The following is a 15,391-nucleotide window of genomic DNA, read 5'->3' as shown; positions in this document are numbered from 1 at the left end:
ACCATTGAATGAAGCGATTAATACCACCACCTTTAAACTAGAATTAAAACATATTTTACCGAACGATCTATTTTATTCACCATATGTAGCTTAATAAAAGAAAAAAACAAAGGAAAGAGTATTGTTCTATTTCTATAAAAGGCAATTCATATTTTACCCAAAATCAGTATTAAAACAGAAGTTTCAGTAAAAGCATGCATGCATTTCTCTAGCTATCAAAATTTAAACTCGTCAAACTTCGTTGAGGAATGTTTTTGTAGAGAGGAGGAGCGGTTGAAGACATTCGATGCCTGGCCACTAATAAATCCAAAACCTAGAGAAATGGCAATAGTTGGATTTTATTATACAGGACAAGCAGATAGAGTTACTTGTTATTTTTGTGGAGTGGAAATTTGTCGTTGGAAAGAAACAGATTCACCGCTGGCAGAACACAAACATTAAGCTAGCAACTGTGCTTTAATGCGGGGGATTCCAACCAACAATATACCATTGAACCTAAAGGAATTTAACAATATCCTACCTGAAGCAGGTTGAAAGAATTGAATTTTTGTTTTCTTACATAATTATAAGTTACATCAGTTCCGAGATACTGCAGTATTTCCAAAGGAGGTTGAAGATTGCCGACGCTATCAAAATATTCTTTTTTATTATAATTTTTATAGTATGCTACCCAATGGGTCCCAGGACCTTTATACGAATCGAGATTAACAATGCCGCATTCTATAATATGTGGTTTTTTGGGGAGTTTGTCGCGCATATATACTCCTCTAAAATGCGGAATATATTTCCTTGCAAACGTTCTAATATCTAAATCTGTTAGAGTTCTATTTGGTAGCTTACATATTAGTTTTTTGTCGATAGCTTATTTTTGTATGTAATACCCATCCCTTTTTTAAATAGTTTGAGGTAGAGTCCCTTGCCTATAGCTATGTTTTCCATAGATTTATTATGACGAATATTTTCTTCTAACTGTCTCTTTGCATCCTTTGTTGAGTTTATTGCTTTCATTATAGATGATCCACCAGTAGCCAATGCCCCCACTGCACTGAGGGCAGTTAAAATTGGTATTATTGGTAAGAATCCACCAATTTTCGGTATTCTTATAACTCTAAGAATAATAACTTTAGATTTTTTCTCCTTGAATGATTTTCCAATTTCTTTGTGAGCAATATTTATCGCTGCATTGATATCCTGCGGTTTCTTCTTTTTTAATACTGATGTTGCATTTTTTACTGCAGAAGAAAATAAGTTCTTTTTGCATATGTTTTTTTTCGTTATACCCATACCAAGTTTGGATTTAGCTTTCATAGTGTTGGTGACCAAATAAGCATTAACTTTTTCTCCCCAAGTACAATCTTTCGCTTTAACTCGACCCCAAGTTGAGACAATCCAAATTTTCTCATTATAGTTAAACAAGACCATGTTAATATGAAACATATTTTTAATGTGCATGTTGGAGGAGATATGTCTTTTAACAAGTTTGTCGAGATTTGTCGAGTACGCTGGAAGGATAAATATGGATTTTTTAGTTATAAGCAAAGATTATAGCATTTTGAAAAAAGGATTTAATGGTTTATACATATTTAGTATTCCATTATACTTTGATTCAATCAGTCATTGCGCTTAATCCGTCCAGCTATATTGAAAGCTACAGCCTTTCATACGTAATATTTTTTTATGTAAAAAAAAAAAACACCTGTTTAAAAACCATCGGTTTAGAAACCACCAGTTTGGAAACCATCGGTTTAAAAACCACCAGTTTGAAAACCATCGGTTTAGAAACCACCAGTTTGAAAACCATCGGTTTAGAAAAATGGACGACGACGTTTTAAAAGAACTTATTAAATCGAGGAGTGTTTTAAAAGGAAAATTTCAATCAATCAAACTGGGAGAGAACGAGATGGTGAAGCGATTAGAGTACACATTCAAACCAATAATAAAACCACAAAAAATGTTGTAAAATTATCTCATTTAAATTTGGCTGAGACCAAGAATAAAATGAACATAATTAAAAATGAATCTAAAAATGATAAAGATGAAACCAAGTTCAGTGTTAAACACGAGGATCAAGATGACTCCATTGATGATACATTTTATTCCGACGAAGAACCAGAAACAGTGTATGATAATGGCACTAACAATTTGAATGCATTATTGGAAAAAAATACATTTGATGCAATATATGGTCCACACAAAGACGATTGGAATTTTGGAAATAGCAAGCTATATTTTGTTGATGATAAAATAAAAATTGAAAATCAAACATGGGCTCTAACAGCTGGTTTATATAACATACTGCTTCATAAAAATCCAAGTGGTTACGATAAATATGGATTAGATATATACAAGAAAATTTTGGAAAATACATGCGTACATCGAAAAAATAATGAACCTAATGGACAAATAAGAGGAAACCGAGGCCCAAAATATACAAGAATAATAAAAAAATTATTTCAATCTACTCACACTGGCGAGGGCCTAATGAATGTTATTCTCAAGAAACCAAACTATGTATATTGGGATGATCCTAATGAACTTGTTAATCGTTTAAAATTATTAGTAGCTTCTAAAAATGCTGGGCATACTAATCAGGACAACGAAATCACATCAATTATTGAAGAGTTAAGATAAGCCAATATAATACACTGATTTTATTAGAATATTATCAATTATGAAATGAGGGTCGATAAATTCGGTCACTACTCCAACTCTAATACTTTTAGAAAAAATGCCTCAAAATTTTTGGGCATTGCTATTGACCAGCATAATAACATCGATATCAAAAATAGGAAAATTAAAAATTTGGGCCAACCGTCGGAAAATAACGACGCAGTCAACACAGCTTACCTACAAACACAAATCGTACACGTTAAAGAAATTATAAAAGAGAGATAAGCTTTCCTCGCCGAAGAGTTATAACAAAAGACATTGACGATTTATGGCAAGCGGATTTAGTGGAAATGGGAAATTATTCTACAATTAATAAAGGAATGAAGTACTTGCTCACAGTTATTGATACTTTCTCTAAATATGCCTGGAGGGAAGCAGTTAAAACAAAAGGTGCTTACGATGTGTGCAAAGCATTCACAAAAATTTTGAATGGTGGCAGAATACCCAAAAATTTACAAACTGATGATGGCAAAGAATTTTTTAATATAGACTTTACTAAACTTATGAAAATATATTGAATTAACCATTATTCAACATATAGTGTTATGAAAGCATCTGTCGTTGAAAGGTTTAACCGTACCTTAAAATCTATAATGTTTCGAGAGTTCTCCTATAATGGAACATATCAATGGATTGACCTTCATAAAAAAATGTTGCTTAATACTGCCTATAATCATATTAAAATATTTCCTCCATCTAAATATCGTGTAGGAGATTATGTTTGAATAAGTAAATATAATAATGTTTTTGAAAAAGGGTATACACCGAATTATACTACAGATATATTCCGAATAAAATCAATTCAAGTGACAAATCCAGTAACATATTCATTAGAAGACTATGTAGGTAATCCCATCAAAGGTGGTTTTTACAAAGAAGAATTGAAACGTACACGATATCCTAATACTTATTTTGTGGAGAAAGTTTTAAAGACCAAGGGAGATAAAGCATATGTGAAATGGTTGGGGTTTTCTAATAATCATAATTCTTGGATAAATAAAAACGACTTATTATAAGAGAATATTGTAATATCTATTTACATCAATACATAAGATTTGAATAATAAAATTTTTTAATTTATAAATACCAAACATATGTCTTTTCATTTCTATATAAGCCTTCAATATGTCAATTACACTTGCGCTAACCGGCAAGTCTTCAACTTTAACTGCTAATTATTTCCCACCAATTCAATTACATGAGGATTATGAGTGTTCATTAGTTGACTTCCACTCATACAATTCTATACCAAATATCGATTTCGATAACAATTTGTTTCATATTGGAAATAAAACAATAGACATTGCTATTGGTTGCTATGAACTTGAGGATATTGTCGACTACATTAAAAGTGAATACGAAAACGAAGACAACACAAAAACTATAGATTTTATAGCTAATAACAACACATTACAACTTGAAATATTTTCATCCCATGATATTAATTATTTTAATAATGAACGTTCTATCTGTACGCTTTTTGGTTATTATGGTGGTGGACCTGGACCTGGTGTAAAGCATTTTTCACATTACCCCGTAAATATTTTAAGAGTGAGCGCAATACAAGTTCAATGCAATATAACAACTGGAGCATACATGAATAATGCGCCTGTGCATACTCTACACGAATTTGATATAAATGTTTCCCCTGGATATAAAATGGATGAAATACCAAGCAATTTAATTTATCTTCCTGTGAATGCGAAAGAAATAAGTTCGCTTAAAGTGTGGATCGTTGATCAAAATCAACGACTAATAAATTTCAGAGGAGAAGAAATTACCCTTCGACTACACTTGAGACCAATATCAAAATGATTATCTATAATAAATATATGAATCAACAGAAATATTCAAACATTCCAATAAAAACAATCAACCCTAAAACATTACCACTCACGGATAAAAGCAAACAGTTTTTAAAATCTATTAAACTACGTCTCAAGGAAAATGACTGAAATACTTAATGTTGAAGACAGACCGTTCTCAGATGACACTTTTATTAAAAAAGATTATCATAGCTATGTTCCATACATCCGTTCTTTCAAAAACAATGATGAAATAAGAATTACAATTCAAAATCAAGATTTATATCTATTACCAAGTGAAAGTTATATATATGTTGAAGGTTCGGTAACATTACCAGGAGGAGAACTATCGTCTAATGCTCGCTCGCGTAATAACTGCGTAGCCTATTTCTTTGATGAATCCGATATGAAATAAATGGTATTGAAGTCGATCGCACATGCCATTTAGGTGCATCGAGCACAATAAAAAATTGTGTTTCTCTCTCAAGTGCTGAACGCAACATAATGAGAAATGCAGGATGGAATAATGGTGAAGATCTAAGCATGGGTGTATTCAACTTTTGCGTCCCACTCAAAAGGCTGTTGGGGTTTGCAGAAGATTACAACAGAGTCATTTTACATAGTAACCATGATCTTATTATGTTGCGGAGCTCAACTGATCTATATGCATGCTATTCTACCGACTCGAAAGAAAAATTAAATTTGACAATCACAAATATAACATGGAGAATACCTCATATACATTTATCGGATGCATCTAAATTACAAATTATGAAAACAATTAACATTGGAAAGTCGCTCCCTATTGCGTTTCGAAGCTGGGACTGTCACTTTAATTTAACATTTCCAGGTTCAACAAAATGTCATTGGAATTTTAAATTATCAACAAATAGTGAAAGACCACGCTTTATAATATTAGCTCTAGAAAATGATGGAAAATTCATTCACTCCAATTTATTAAATGTTAAGGTTCATTTAAATTCCGAAACATATCCATATGATGATTTGAACTTAAAATTTGAGGACAACAGATATGCAGTACTATATGATATGTACGCAAAGTTTCAACAAAATTACTTTTTAAAAGAACCGGAACCAATTCTATCATGGGAAAAGTTTAAAAACATGCCAATTGCAGTAATTGATGTTAGCAATCAAAACAAAGTCATTAAAAGCGGACCTATAGATGTTAAGCTGGAATTTGAAACTAATAGACCAATACCATCGAAAACATCAGCATACTGTTTAATACTCCATGATCGATTAATTGAATATACACCACTCACTGGAATTGTTCGAAAGATAATCTAAATATTTTCTCATTTTATTTATTTTCTTTATTAATACTTTTTTCTGTACTTACCTCAGTCATAAATTTTCAATAAAATAAAAAGCATTAAAAATTACTTTATAAATGTTTTATAGGAAATGTGGAATAAATAGCTTACAAATAAATAACAAATTGTTGGTTTATTTAATAATACAATATATTAAATAAAATTGGTGTCAATATCCATTTCCGATTCATAATTCTGCAGCATATTACTGAGATCATCCTCATCCTCAATACCATAATGACCCCAAGCATAGGTGTTTACTTTATCTAATCTTACTTTTCTTTTACTATCTTTATAATTTAAAACTACTTTATACAACTTGGTTGTATACACTTGGTGTAATTTGGATTTAAAATTTATCATGTAATCACTAGTACTAATTTCATTATATAAGGTGTTTCTATAGTTATTTATGGTGTACCGCCCAATGACACATTTTTTGACACCTTTCGCTTTTTTTACTTCTTGACCATCATCTACCGTATATGAATACATTTTAGGCCCTAGTCCAACAAATTCTGTCATAATTTTCCCACTGCTTTCGTCCTTCATCATACCGATAACCTTTTTATTACGGCGTCGTATATTATATTTATTATCTTCTGGGTATGATGATGTGTCAAAGAACCTATCAATGTCGGGTCTTATTTCTTCATAGACATCTTCAGAAAATATTGTATATATAAAAGAGTCAGTATCCATATAATTTAAAATTACGCGCTCATCGAATTTCTTCTTCATTTATTCATAGTGGAAATCATACATCTTCCACTTGGCTAATTCTAATATACAGAAACCAAGATATGTAAGCTTATTGTATGTTACTTGTAGCCGATTCATTTCAATAGCCCAAAAATCTGTACAAAATTCAGTTACACTGCTGAAATTCGGTCTAGACATTAAAGATCTAGCACCCAATACATTTGGTGCTTTATCAAACCAAGTCGTTACTAGCTTTATATCTCTTCGTTTATCAACATTCTCCATAGTTTTGCCAAAAACTGCATTAATATCATCCCATGATATTAATTATTTTAATAATGAACGTTCTATCTGTACGCTTTTTGGTTATTATGGTGGTGGACCTGGACCTGGTGTAAAGCATTTTTCACATTACCCCGTAAATATTTTAAGAGTGAGCGCAATACAAGTTCAATGCAATATAACAACTGGAGCATACATGAATAATGCGCCTGTGCATACTCTACACGAATTTGATATAAATGTTTCCCCTGGATATAAAATGGATGAAATACCAAGCAATTTAATTTATCTTCCTGTGAATGCGAAAGAAATAAGTTCGCTTAAAGTGTGGATCGTTGATCAAAATCAACGACTAATAAATTTCAGAGGAGAAGAAATTACCCTTCGACTACACTTGAGACCAATATCAAAATGATTATCTATAATAAATATATGAATCAACAGAAATATTCAAACATTCCAATAAAAACAATCAACCCTAAAACATTACCACTCACGGATAAAAGCAAACAGTTTTTAAAATCTATTAAACTACGTCTCAAGGAAAATGACTGAAATACTTAATGTTGAAGACAGACCGTTCTCAGATGACACTTTTATTAAAAAAGATTATCATAGCTATGTTCCATACATCCGTTCTTTCAAAAACAATGATGAAATAAGAATTACAATTCAAAATCAAGATTTATATCTATTACCAAGTGAAAGTTATATATATGTTGAAGGTTCGGTAACATTACCAGGAGGAGAACTATCGTCTAATGCTCGCTCGCGTAATAACTGCGTAGCCTATTTCTTTGATGAATCCGATATGAAATAAATGGTATTGAAGTCGATCGCACATGCCATTTAGGTGCATCGAGCACAATAAAAAATTGTGTTTCTCTCTCAAGTGCTGAACGCAACATAATGAGAAATGCAGGATGGAATAATGGTGAAGATCTAAGCATGGGTGTATTCAACTTTTGCGTCCCACTCAAAAGGCTGTTGGGGTTTGCAGAAGATTACAACAGAGTCATTTTACATAGTAACCATGATCTTATTATGTTGCGGAGCTCAACTGATCTATATGCATGCTATTCTACCGACTCGAAAGAAAAATTAAATTTGACAATCACAAATATAACATGGAGAATACCTCATATACATTTATCGGATGCATCTAAATTACAAATTATGAAAACAATTAACATTGGAAAGTCGCTCCCTATTGCGTTTCGAAGCTGGGACTGTCACTTTAATTTAACATTTCCAGGTTCAACAAAATGTCATTGGAATTTTAAATTATCAACAAATAGTGAAAGACCACGCTTTATAATATTAGCTCTAGAAAATGATGGAAAATTCATTCACTCCAATTTATTAAATGTTAAGGTTCATTTAAATTCCGAAACATATCCATATGATGATTTGAACTTAAAATTTGAGGACAACAGATATGCAGTACTATATGATATGTACGCAAAGTTTCAACAAAATTACTTTTTAAAAGAACCGGAACCAATTCTATCATGGGAAAAGTTTAAAAACATGCCAATTGCAGTAATTGATGTTAGCTATCAAAACAAAGTCATTAAAAGCGGACCTATAGATGTTAAGCTGGAATTTGAAACTAATAGACCAATACCATCGAAAACATCAGCATACTGTTTAATACTCCATGATCGATTAATTGAATATACACCACTCACTGGAATTGTTCGAAAGATAATCTAAATATTTTCTCATTTTATTTATTTTCTTTATTAATACTTTTTTCTGTACTTACCTCAGTCATAAATTTTCAATAAAATAAAAAGCATTAAAAATTACTTTATAAATGTTTTATAGGAAATGTGGAATAAATAGCTTACAAATAAATAACAAATTGTTGGTTTATTTAATAATACAATATATTAAATAAAATTGGTGTCAATATCCATTTCCGATTCATAATTCTGCAGCATATTACTGAGATCATCCTCATCCTCAATACCATAATGACCCCAAGCATAGGTGTTTACTTTATCTAATCTTACTTTTCTTTTACTATCTTTATAATTTAAAACTACTTTATACAACTTGGTTGTATACACTTGGTGTAATTTGGATTTAAAATTTATCATGTAATCACTAGTACTAATTTCATTATATAAGGTGTTTCTATAGTTATTTATGGTGTACCGCCCAATGACACATTTTTTGACACCTTTCGCTTTTTTTAATTCTTGACCATCATCTACCGTATATGAATACATTTTAGGCCCTAGTCCAACAAATTCTGTCATAATTTTCCCACTGCTTTCGTCCTTCATCATACCGATAACCTTTTTATTACGGCGTCGTATATTATATTTATTATCTTCTGGGTATGATGATGTGTCAAAGAACCTATCAATGTCGGGTCTTATTTCTTCATAGACATCTTCAGAAAATATTGTATATATAAAAGAGTCAGTATCCATATAATTTAAAATTACGCGCTCATCGAATTTCTTCTTCATTTATTCATAGTGGAAATCATACATCTTCCACTTGGCTAATTCTAATATACAGAAACCAAGATATGTAAGCTTATTGTATGTTACATGTAGCCGATTCATTTCAATAGCCCAAAAATCTGTACAAAATTCAGTTACACTGCTGAAATTCGGTCTAGACATTAAAGATCTAGCACCCAATACATTTGGTGCTTTATCAAACCAAGTCGTTACTAGCTTTATATCTCTTCGTTTATCAACATTCTCCATAGTTTTGCCAAAAACTGCATTATTTAGAAGCTTAAAAAAGTTTCTAAGAAAATCGTTAGTTGCTTCTTGCCTTTCTATATTATTTTTATTAATATAAGAGGCTAGCCATGGAGATTGTGTAAATGATAAAGCACGATGAACTTTTTTTTAAGACTAAACCATTTTCTAAACATTGTTTTAGATTCATGTAGTGTATTGGATAATTGGTTTTTGAAGCAAAATCTGCTATAAGTTTTGGATACTTTGAACCTCCAAATCATTATGATTATCGTGAAGATTCTCTGGATAATCTAAGTCAACTACTAGCACATATCCAGTTTGTTGATATTCTTTAAAATTGTTTATTGTCTGAGCCTTAAAATGGCGTCTTGTCGGGATCAATCCACGCAAAATCTCCTGTAGGCAGGTATTGTTGCATAGCCCAACCATACAAATTATTAGCATCTATATACAATAAATAGCTAGATGGTTTACTACTGTCGAAATCTTTCATGTATTTGTTATTTGCTTTGGTATGTCTTTTAGAGCATTGTGTAAGGCCACCTCTTATACCATTTTTAAATAAATTAAACATGTCTGAATCTGTTAACAAATCCAAGTCTATTTTCGTATGACGAAGCATATGATCAAAAGATAAACCAGGAGCTGTGTAATATTGACATACATCTAGTTTGTGAATTCGTTTACATGATTTTCTAAAATTTTCAAAAACATCGTTTAGAAGAAGCACGTCTGTTTTTAAATATAATTCCATGTAATCACGTATTGTCTTGCATTTAAATGTTTTCCAAACTTGTTTTGCATGTTCATAGTCTTCTACGCTACAACTTTTATCATTTAATTTACTACGAAATGCTTCAATTGGAGGTAGAGCAGTTTCCTCTAATTTTTCAAATGAGTCGATGTATTCATAACAGAATATACCCTTTTTCCTCATCAATTTAAACTCATCATCGTGCGAAAAATGTTTCCTTATAGATGTCAAGTCTGAATCATCACAGAAACTAGCTATTGCGTCTAAACTGGCTGCCATGAAGCGGAAAGAATCTAAAAATCTATTTTCAAGCGTATCATATCTACCATCACTCATTTTTATTGTTTGTGATAAAGATGTATACAATTCTTTATTGTGAGGTATAATATTTGTTTTCCCTTCAATTGTACTCAGCAAATTTGTTACAAACAAATGACAGTCATAAGCAGAGAAATTGTGGAAGTAAATAGGGATGAATTTTGAAATTGTATAATTTATATTACACTCATTGTGAGCTGCTCCCCTATACCGTCCTGTTATATGACAATGATCACGAACTCTATCTGTACCTAACTCGTCATCACATATATGACAATACACCGCGGAAGAAAATGATTATTTTTCATTTAATGTCAATGGTGTCATTGGGCGGTTTACATTCAAATAATTGTTATTAATATTCTTACCTACCCTTTCTAACGTTTCTATAAATATTTGAGCGGCATTTTCACCGGTATAAGAATAATATTTATCTAAACTACTATCAAAACTACACTTTACATTAAAACCAAAAGCGCATGGAATATGCTTATTTATGGTGTTACTCACTCCCTTAGTATCTTTTAAAACACACTCAAAATCAGCGTACACTACAAAGGGGGCATCCACTTGCTTCTTGTAGTTTGCAAATGCTAATCTATTCTTACCATCTTTGGGAAAATGTGTAATAACACCACTACAATTCTCCTTATGTCCCTCAAAAAGTCTCAAATTTGGTGTGTAATAAAAACATGTATTATATATTTTCAGATGATTTCCTCCTGAGGAAAGTTGTGATGACAGTAATCTAAAAAAAAAGAAAAATATGTATGTGTTATTAGAAATATTTATGTGTATTTTATTTTCATTATTCACCTTGATGTATCCTTAACTAGTATGTAGTGCGAATTGGTTTCGTTTTCCAACAACAGCAAATTGATATGTATAGGCTTCTCTTTATTAGTGACGCGATATGGTCCAACAACAGCATTTTCCTCGTGCCCAAAAACGTTAACAATTATATTTGGATTATTTTCTTCAAATATTTTTATTGATCTCAATTCTAGTGGAAATTGTAAACCACTAAAATTTAATCTAAATCCATCTTCAACAATTATTATCGGATCTGCAATATTTCTGATACTGTATGATGATGTTTTACCAGTATTCGTAAGCCTATTTCCGAATGCGGCAATTATGCACCATTTGAAACAATACACATCATTATTTGAAATATTGATGCATGCTTTCTTCTTTGCAAGCGTCGCTGGTGTTGGTATATATTGAGATCCCTTCAGTGGAGAGGATTTGTTAACGCTTATTTCAAGGGTTTTAAATTGGGATAGAGCCCATCCAGAGTCACGTTCTTGGAAATCCGACAGTTTTTTTTTTTCAACTCATCAAAATGCTGTTTTAAAATTTTATTTATTCTCTCGCTTTTATTTCTATGCAATTTTGATCTACAATGCATGATCCAAGTTTCTAATAAAATATTATCATTGAAGCAAATGCAATATTTTATTCTTTTTGTGCAAGGTTCATTTTGCATTTGATTATCTAAATGTTGTTCTTCTTGCTGTTGTGGCTGAATCCATTGTTGTTGTTGTGGTTGATTCCATTGTTGTTGTTGTGGTTGATTCCATTGTTGTTGGAGTTGGTTCAATTGTTCTTGTTGAGGTTGATTCCATTCTTGTTGCTGTGGTTGATTCCATTGTTGTTGATGTTGTTGTTGATTCCATTGTTGTTGTTGTGGTTGATTCCATTGTTGTTGTTGTTGATGCTCGAAATGTTGTTGGTGTTGATAATGATGATGGTTTTGTTGGTGATGGTTGATATTTTGATTTTGCGTCGATCTTCCTGACTGATTGTGGTCTTGATTATTATATTCCTGTGGAATGTCTTGTTCGTTCGACATTGGTGAATTATTATTAAGGTGATGCTGCACCCAAATGCTCATCTCATTGCGAAACTGATTCTGTTGTTCCTCATATTCCCAAAAATTTCTTTCTTTTTGCTGTGGTTTGGTTCCTTGCTCAGAATGTTCCACAGCATAATGAAGCTTAAGAGCTGCGGAATGCAATAAAAATTTCTCGCAAATATTGCACATTTCGTGCGTTTCTAGATGTTTTTTATAAGCTGAAGGGCTAGCTGATTTCTTTGAGCAGAGTTTGCATACAAATTTACCGGATTCCATTTTAAAAAGGTTTTTTTTTTTCACGCGTATAAAATATTTGATACTTTATAGTCGAAGTCTCAACAGAAAGTGAATATGAGAAACAGACTTTTCACAAAACATCGACGCTGATACAACAATTGTTTACACCACGGGAATTTTGACTGTCTCCTATAAGAAACTTATTTTAACCCGAAGACTACCAAGAATCCATCATCCAAAACAACATTAGAGGAAATAAAAAAAAAAAAAAAAAGAAATCATTGAAAATCAATGTATAATTCATACACACAACATCTTAAAAATTCCCTAGAACAGAAATTAGCCTTAAGTATGTCTCAATGCTAACACCTGCATACATTATAGAAACCCTTGGTTGTCACCAATAAATTCATCTTACACTTGACGAATACCAAGATTCTATCACTCAAACAATATTTTTTAGAATAATTGTCAACCTTTTTCCGAATTTATTGATAATTAATTCATAGTTCAAATATACAAAAAAAAAATCTTAAGTATATCCCACACAAATTGTTAGTAAGGAAATTCCAAATAAAAAAAATCATAATTTAAACACACATTTGTAATGTAAAGAAATTGGGCGCCATCCTGAAAAAAGGTCATCTCGACACTGAGTGCATCTTAAATAACACACACAAAAACATCCCCTAAAATATGCATACAATAACTCACTACACGACATTAACTGCAATAGAATGCCCCGTGGTTAATAAGTCATAGGCAAAATCACACACACACACACATAACCACCTGCATCACCCGGTCAAAATATCATCTTACTACAGTTCGTCTTAAACATTACACACAATCATCCCCTAAAAATATTACACACCTGCATTTCTATGCTTAAACAAACCACGCAAACAAATCACGTACAAATCAAACATCATGAAAAATAAGTCATAGGCAATGCATTGAACACTGCATTTCACATTAATTATCCCCATTTCACCTCGGCTACTGAACCCACATAAATGACCCCTATTTACACCACGTACACATATCACGTTCAAATCAAACATCGTGGAAAATAAGCCATAGACACGATCAATACAAATAAAAGGGATAACAATAACAATGCCTTGCCTTTGACATGCGTATTGAACACCTGCATTTGCCTCGGTGACTACATCCGCATAAATTATCCCCATTTCACCCCGGCAACTGAATCCACATAAATTATCCCCATTTACACCATGTAAACAAATCACGTTCAAATCAAACATCGTGGAAAATAAACCATAGACACGATCAATACAAATAAAAGGGATAAAAACCACAACGCCTTGCCTTTGACATGCGTATTGAACACCTGCATTTTCCTCCCGGCTACTAAATCCGCATAAATTATCCCCATTTCAGATCCTAATTATTCTCTAGTGACACTAATTACTAAATTTTAGCTAAATTTTGGCTATAAAATTCAAAATCAGCAACCCCCCTCTACTTATGGTGGTGATTTTGGAAATGCGTCCTATATTTGTAAGAAAATTACTTAATAATACTAAAATTGGTACTGGGTGAAGGAAAATAGCTGGAATCCCGAAATTTGTTACTTAAGCCCCTGTTGGTGTCTGTGGTTCAGATATGGAAGTGGTTTTGAAATGCGCCCTATATTTGCAAGAAAACTACTTAATAATACTAAAATTGGTATTGGGTGAATGATTAAGGCAGGAATCCCGAAATTTGTTACTTGAGCCCCTGTTGGTGTCTGTGGTTCAGATATGGAAGTGGTTTGGAAATGCGCCCTATATTTGTAAGAAAACTACTTAATAATACTAAAATTGGTACTGGGTGAAGGAAAATAGCTGGAATCCCGAAATTTGTTACTTAAGCCCCTGTTGGTGTCTGTGGTTCAGATATGGAAGTGGTTTGGAACTGCGCCCTATATTTGCAAGAAAACTACTTAATAATACTAAAATTGGTATTGGGTGAAGGATTAAGGCAGTAATCCAAAAATTTTATATTTAGGCTTCGGTTGTTGTCAGAAGTTAAAATATAGAGGTAGTTTTTTAAAAGCGTCCTATATATGTATGTAAATGCGCCCTATATTTGTAAGAAAACTTCTTAATAATACTAAAATTGGTATTGGGTGAAGGAATTAGGTTGGAATCCCGAAATTTGTTATTTAAGCCCCTGTTGGTGTCTGTTGTTCAGATATGGAAGTGGTTAGGAAATGCGCCCTATATTTGCAAGAAAACTACTTAATAATACTAAAATTGGTATTGGGTGAAGGGATAAGGCAGGAATCCAAAAATTTTATATTTATGCTTCTGTTGTTGTCAGAAGTTAAAATATAGAAGTAGCTTTTGAAAAGAATCCTATATATGAACGAAAACTACTAAATAATACTAAAATTGGCATTTTTTAAAGGAATTAGGCTGGAACCATGAAATTTGTTATATGTGTCTCTGTTGGTGTCTGAGGTTAAGATATGGAGGTGATTTTGCAAACGCGTTCTATATTTGTACAAAAAATACTATATGATATTAAATTTGGTATTGGGTGAAGGAATTAGGCTGGAATCCCGATATTTGTTATTTAGGTCTCTGTTGGTGTCTGTTCTTAAGATATGGAAGTGGATTTGGAAATGCGCCCTATATTTGTAAGAAAACCTCTTAATAATACTAAAATTCGTGTTGGGTGAAGGAATAAGG

The 15,391-nt window shown here is 32.0% G+C and overlaps 1 protein-coding gene across 1 annotated transcript; it reads right to left on the bottom strand.

Annotated features, from left to right (window-relative positions):
- Positions 1–8,691: 8,691 nt before the first annotated feature.
- On the bottom strand, positions 8,692–12,746 carry LOC131802409 (myb-like protein Q). The gene is made up of 3 exons (XM_059122598.1): positions 12,235–12,746; positions 11,206–11,345; positions 8,692–8,870 (listed from the first exon to the last, which is right to left on the bottom strand). Exons 1-3 carry the CDS (start codon positions 12,729–12,731, stop codon positions 8,692–8,694), a joined length of 816 nt encoding a protein of 271 aa, XP_058978581.1. The 5' UTR covers positions 12,732–12,746.
- Between the last annotated feature and the right edge of the window lie 2,645 nt (positions 12,747–15,391).

This window comes from Musca domestica, unplaced genomic scaffold, assembly GCF_030504385.1.
Source record: "Musca domestica strain aabys unplaced genomic scaffold, Musca_domestica.polishedcontigs.V.1.1 202, whole genome shotgun sequence".
NCBI classification, from domain to species: domain Eukaryota; kingdom Metazoa; phylum Arthropoda; class Insecta; order Diptera; family Muscidae; genus Musca; species Musca domestica.
This window is presented reverse-complemented; position numbering and strand designations above follow the sequence as displayed.

What these genes read in the sequence shown, in the direction of transcription:
- LOC131802409 (XM_059122598.1), bottom strand. Translation starts at nt 12,731, where the DNA reads ATGGAATCCGGTAAATTTGTATGCAAACTCTGCTCAAAGAAATCAGCT. An exon ending in CAACAATGGAATCAACCACA is followed by an intron (nt 11,346 to 12,234) that starts GCAACAAGAATG and finishes CTTTTTTTTTAG; the next exon opens with ATTACTGTCATCACAACTTT. An exon ending in TACACATTTTCCCAAAGATG is followed by an intron (nt 8,871 to 11,205) that starts GTAAGAATAGAT and finishes AATTACACCAAG; the next exon opens with TGTATACAACCAAGTTGTAT.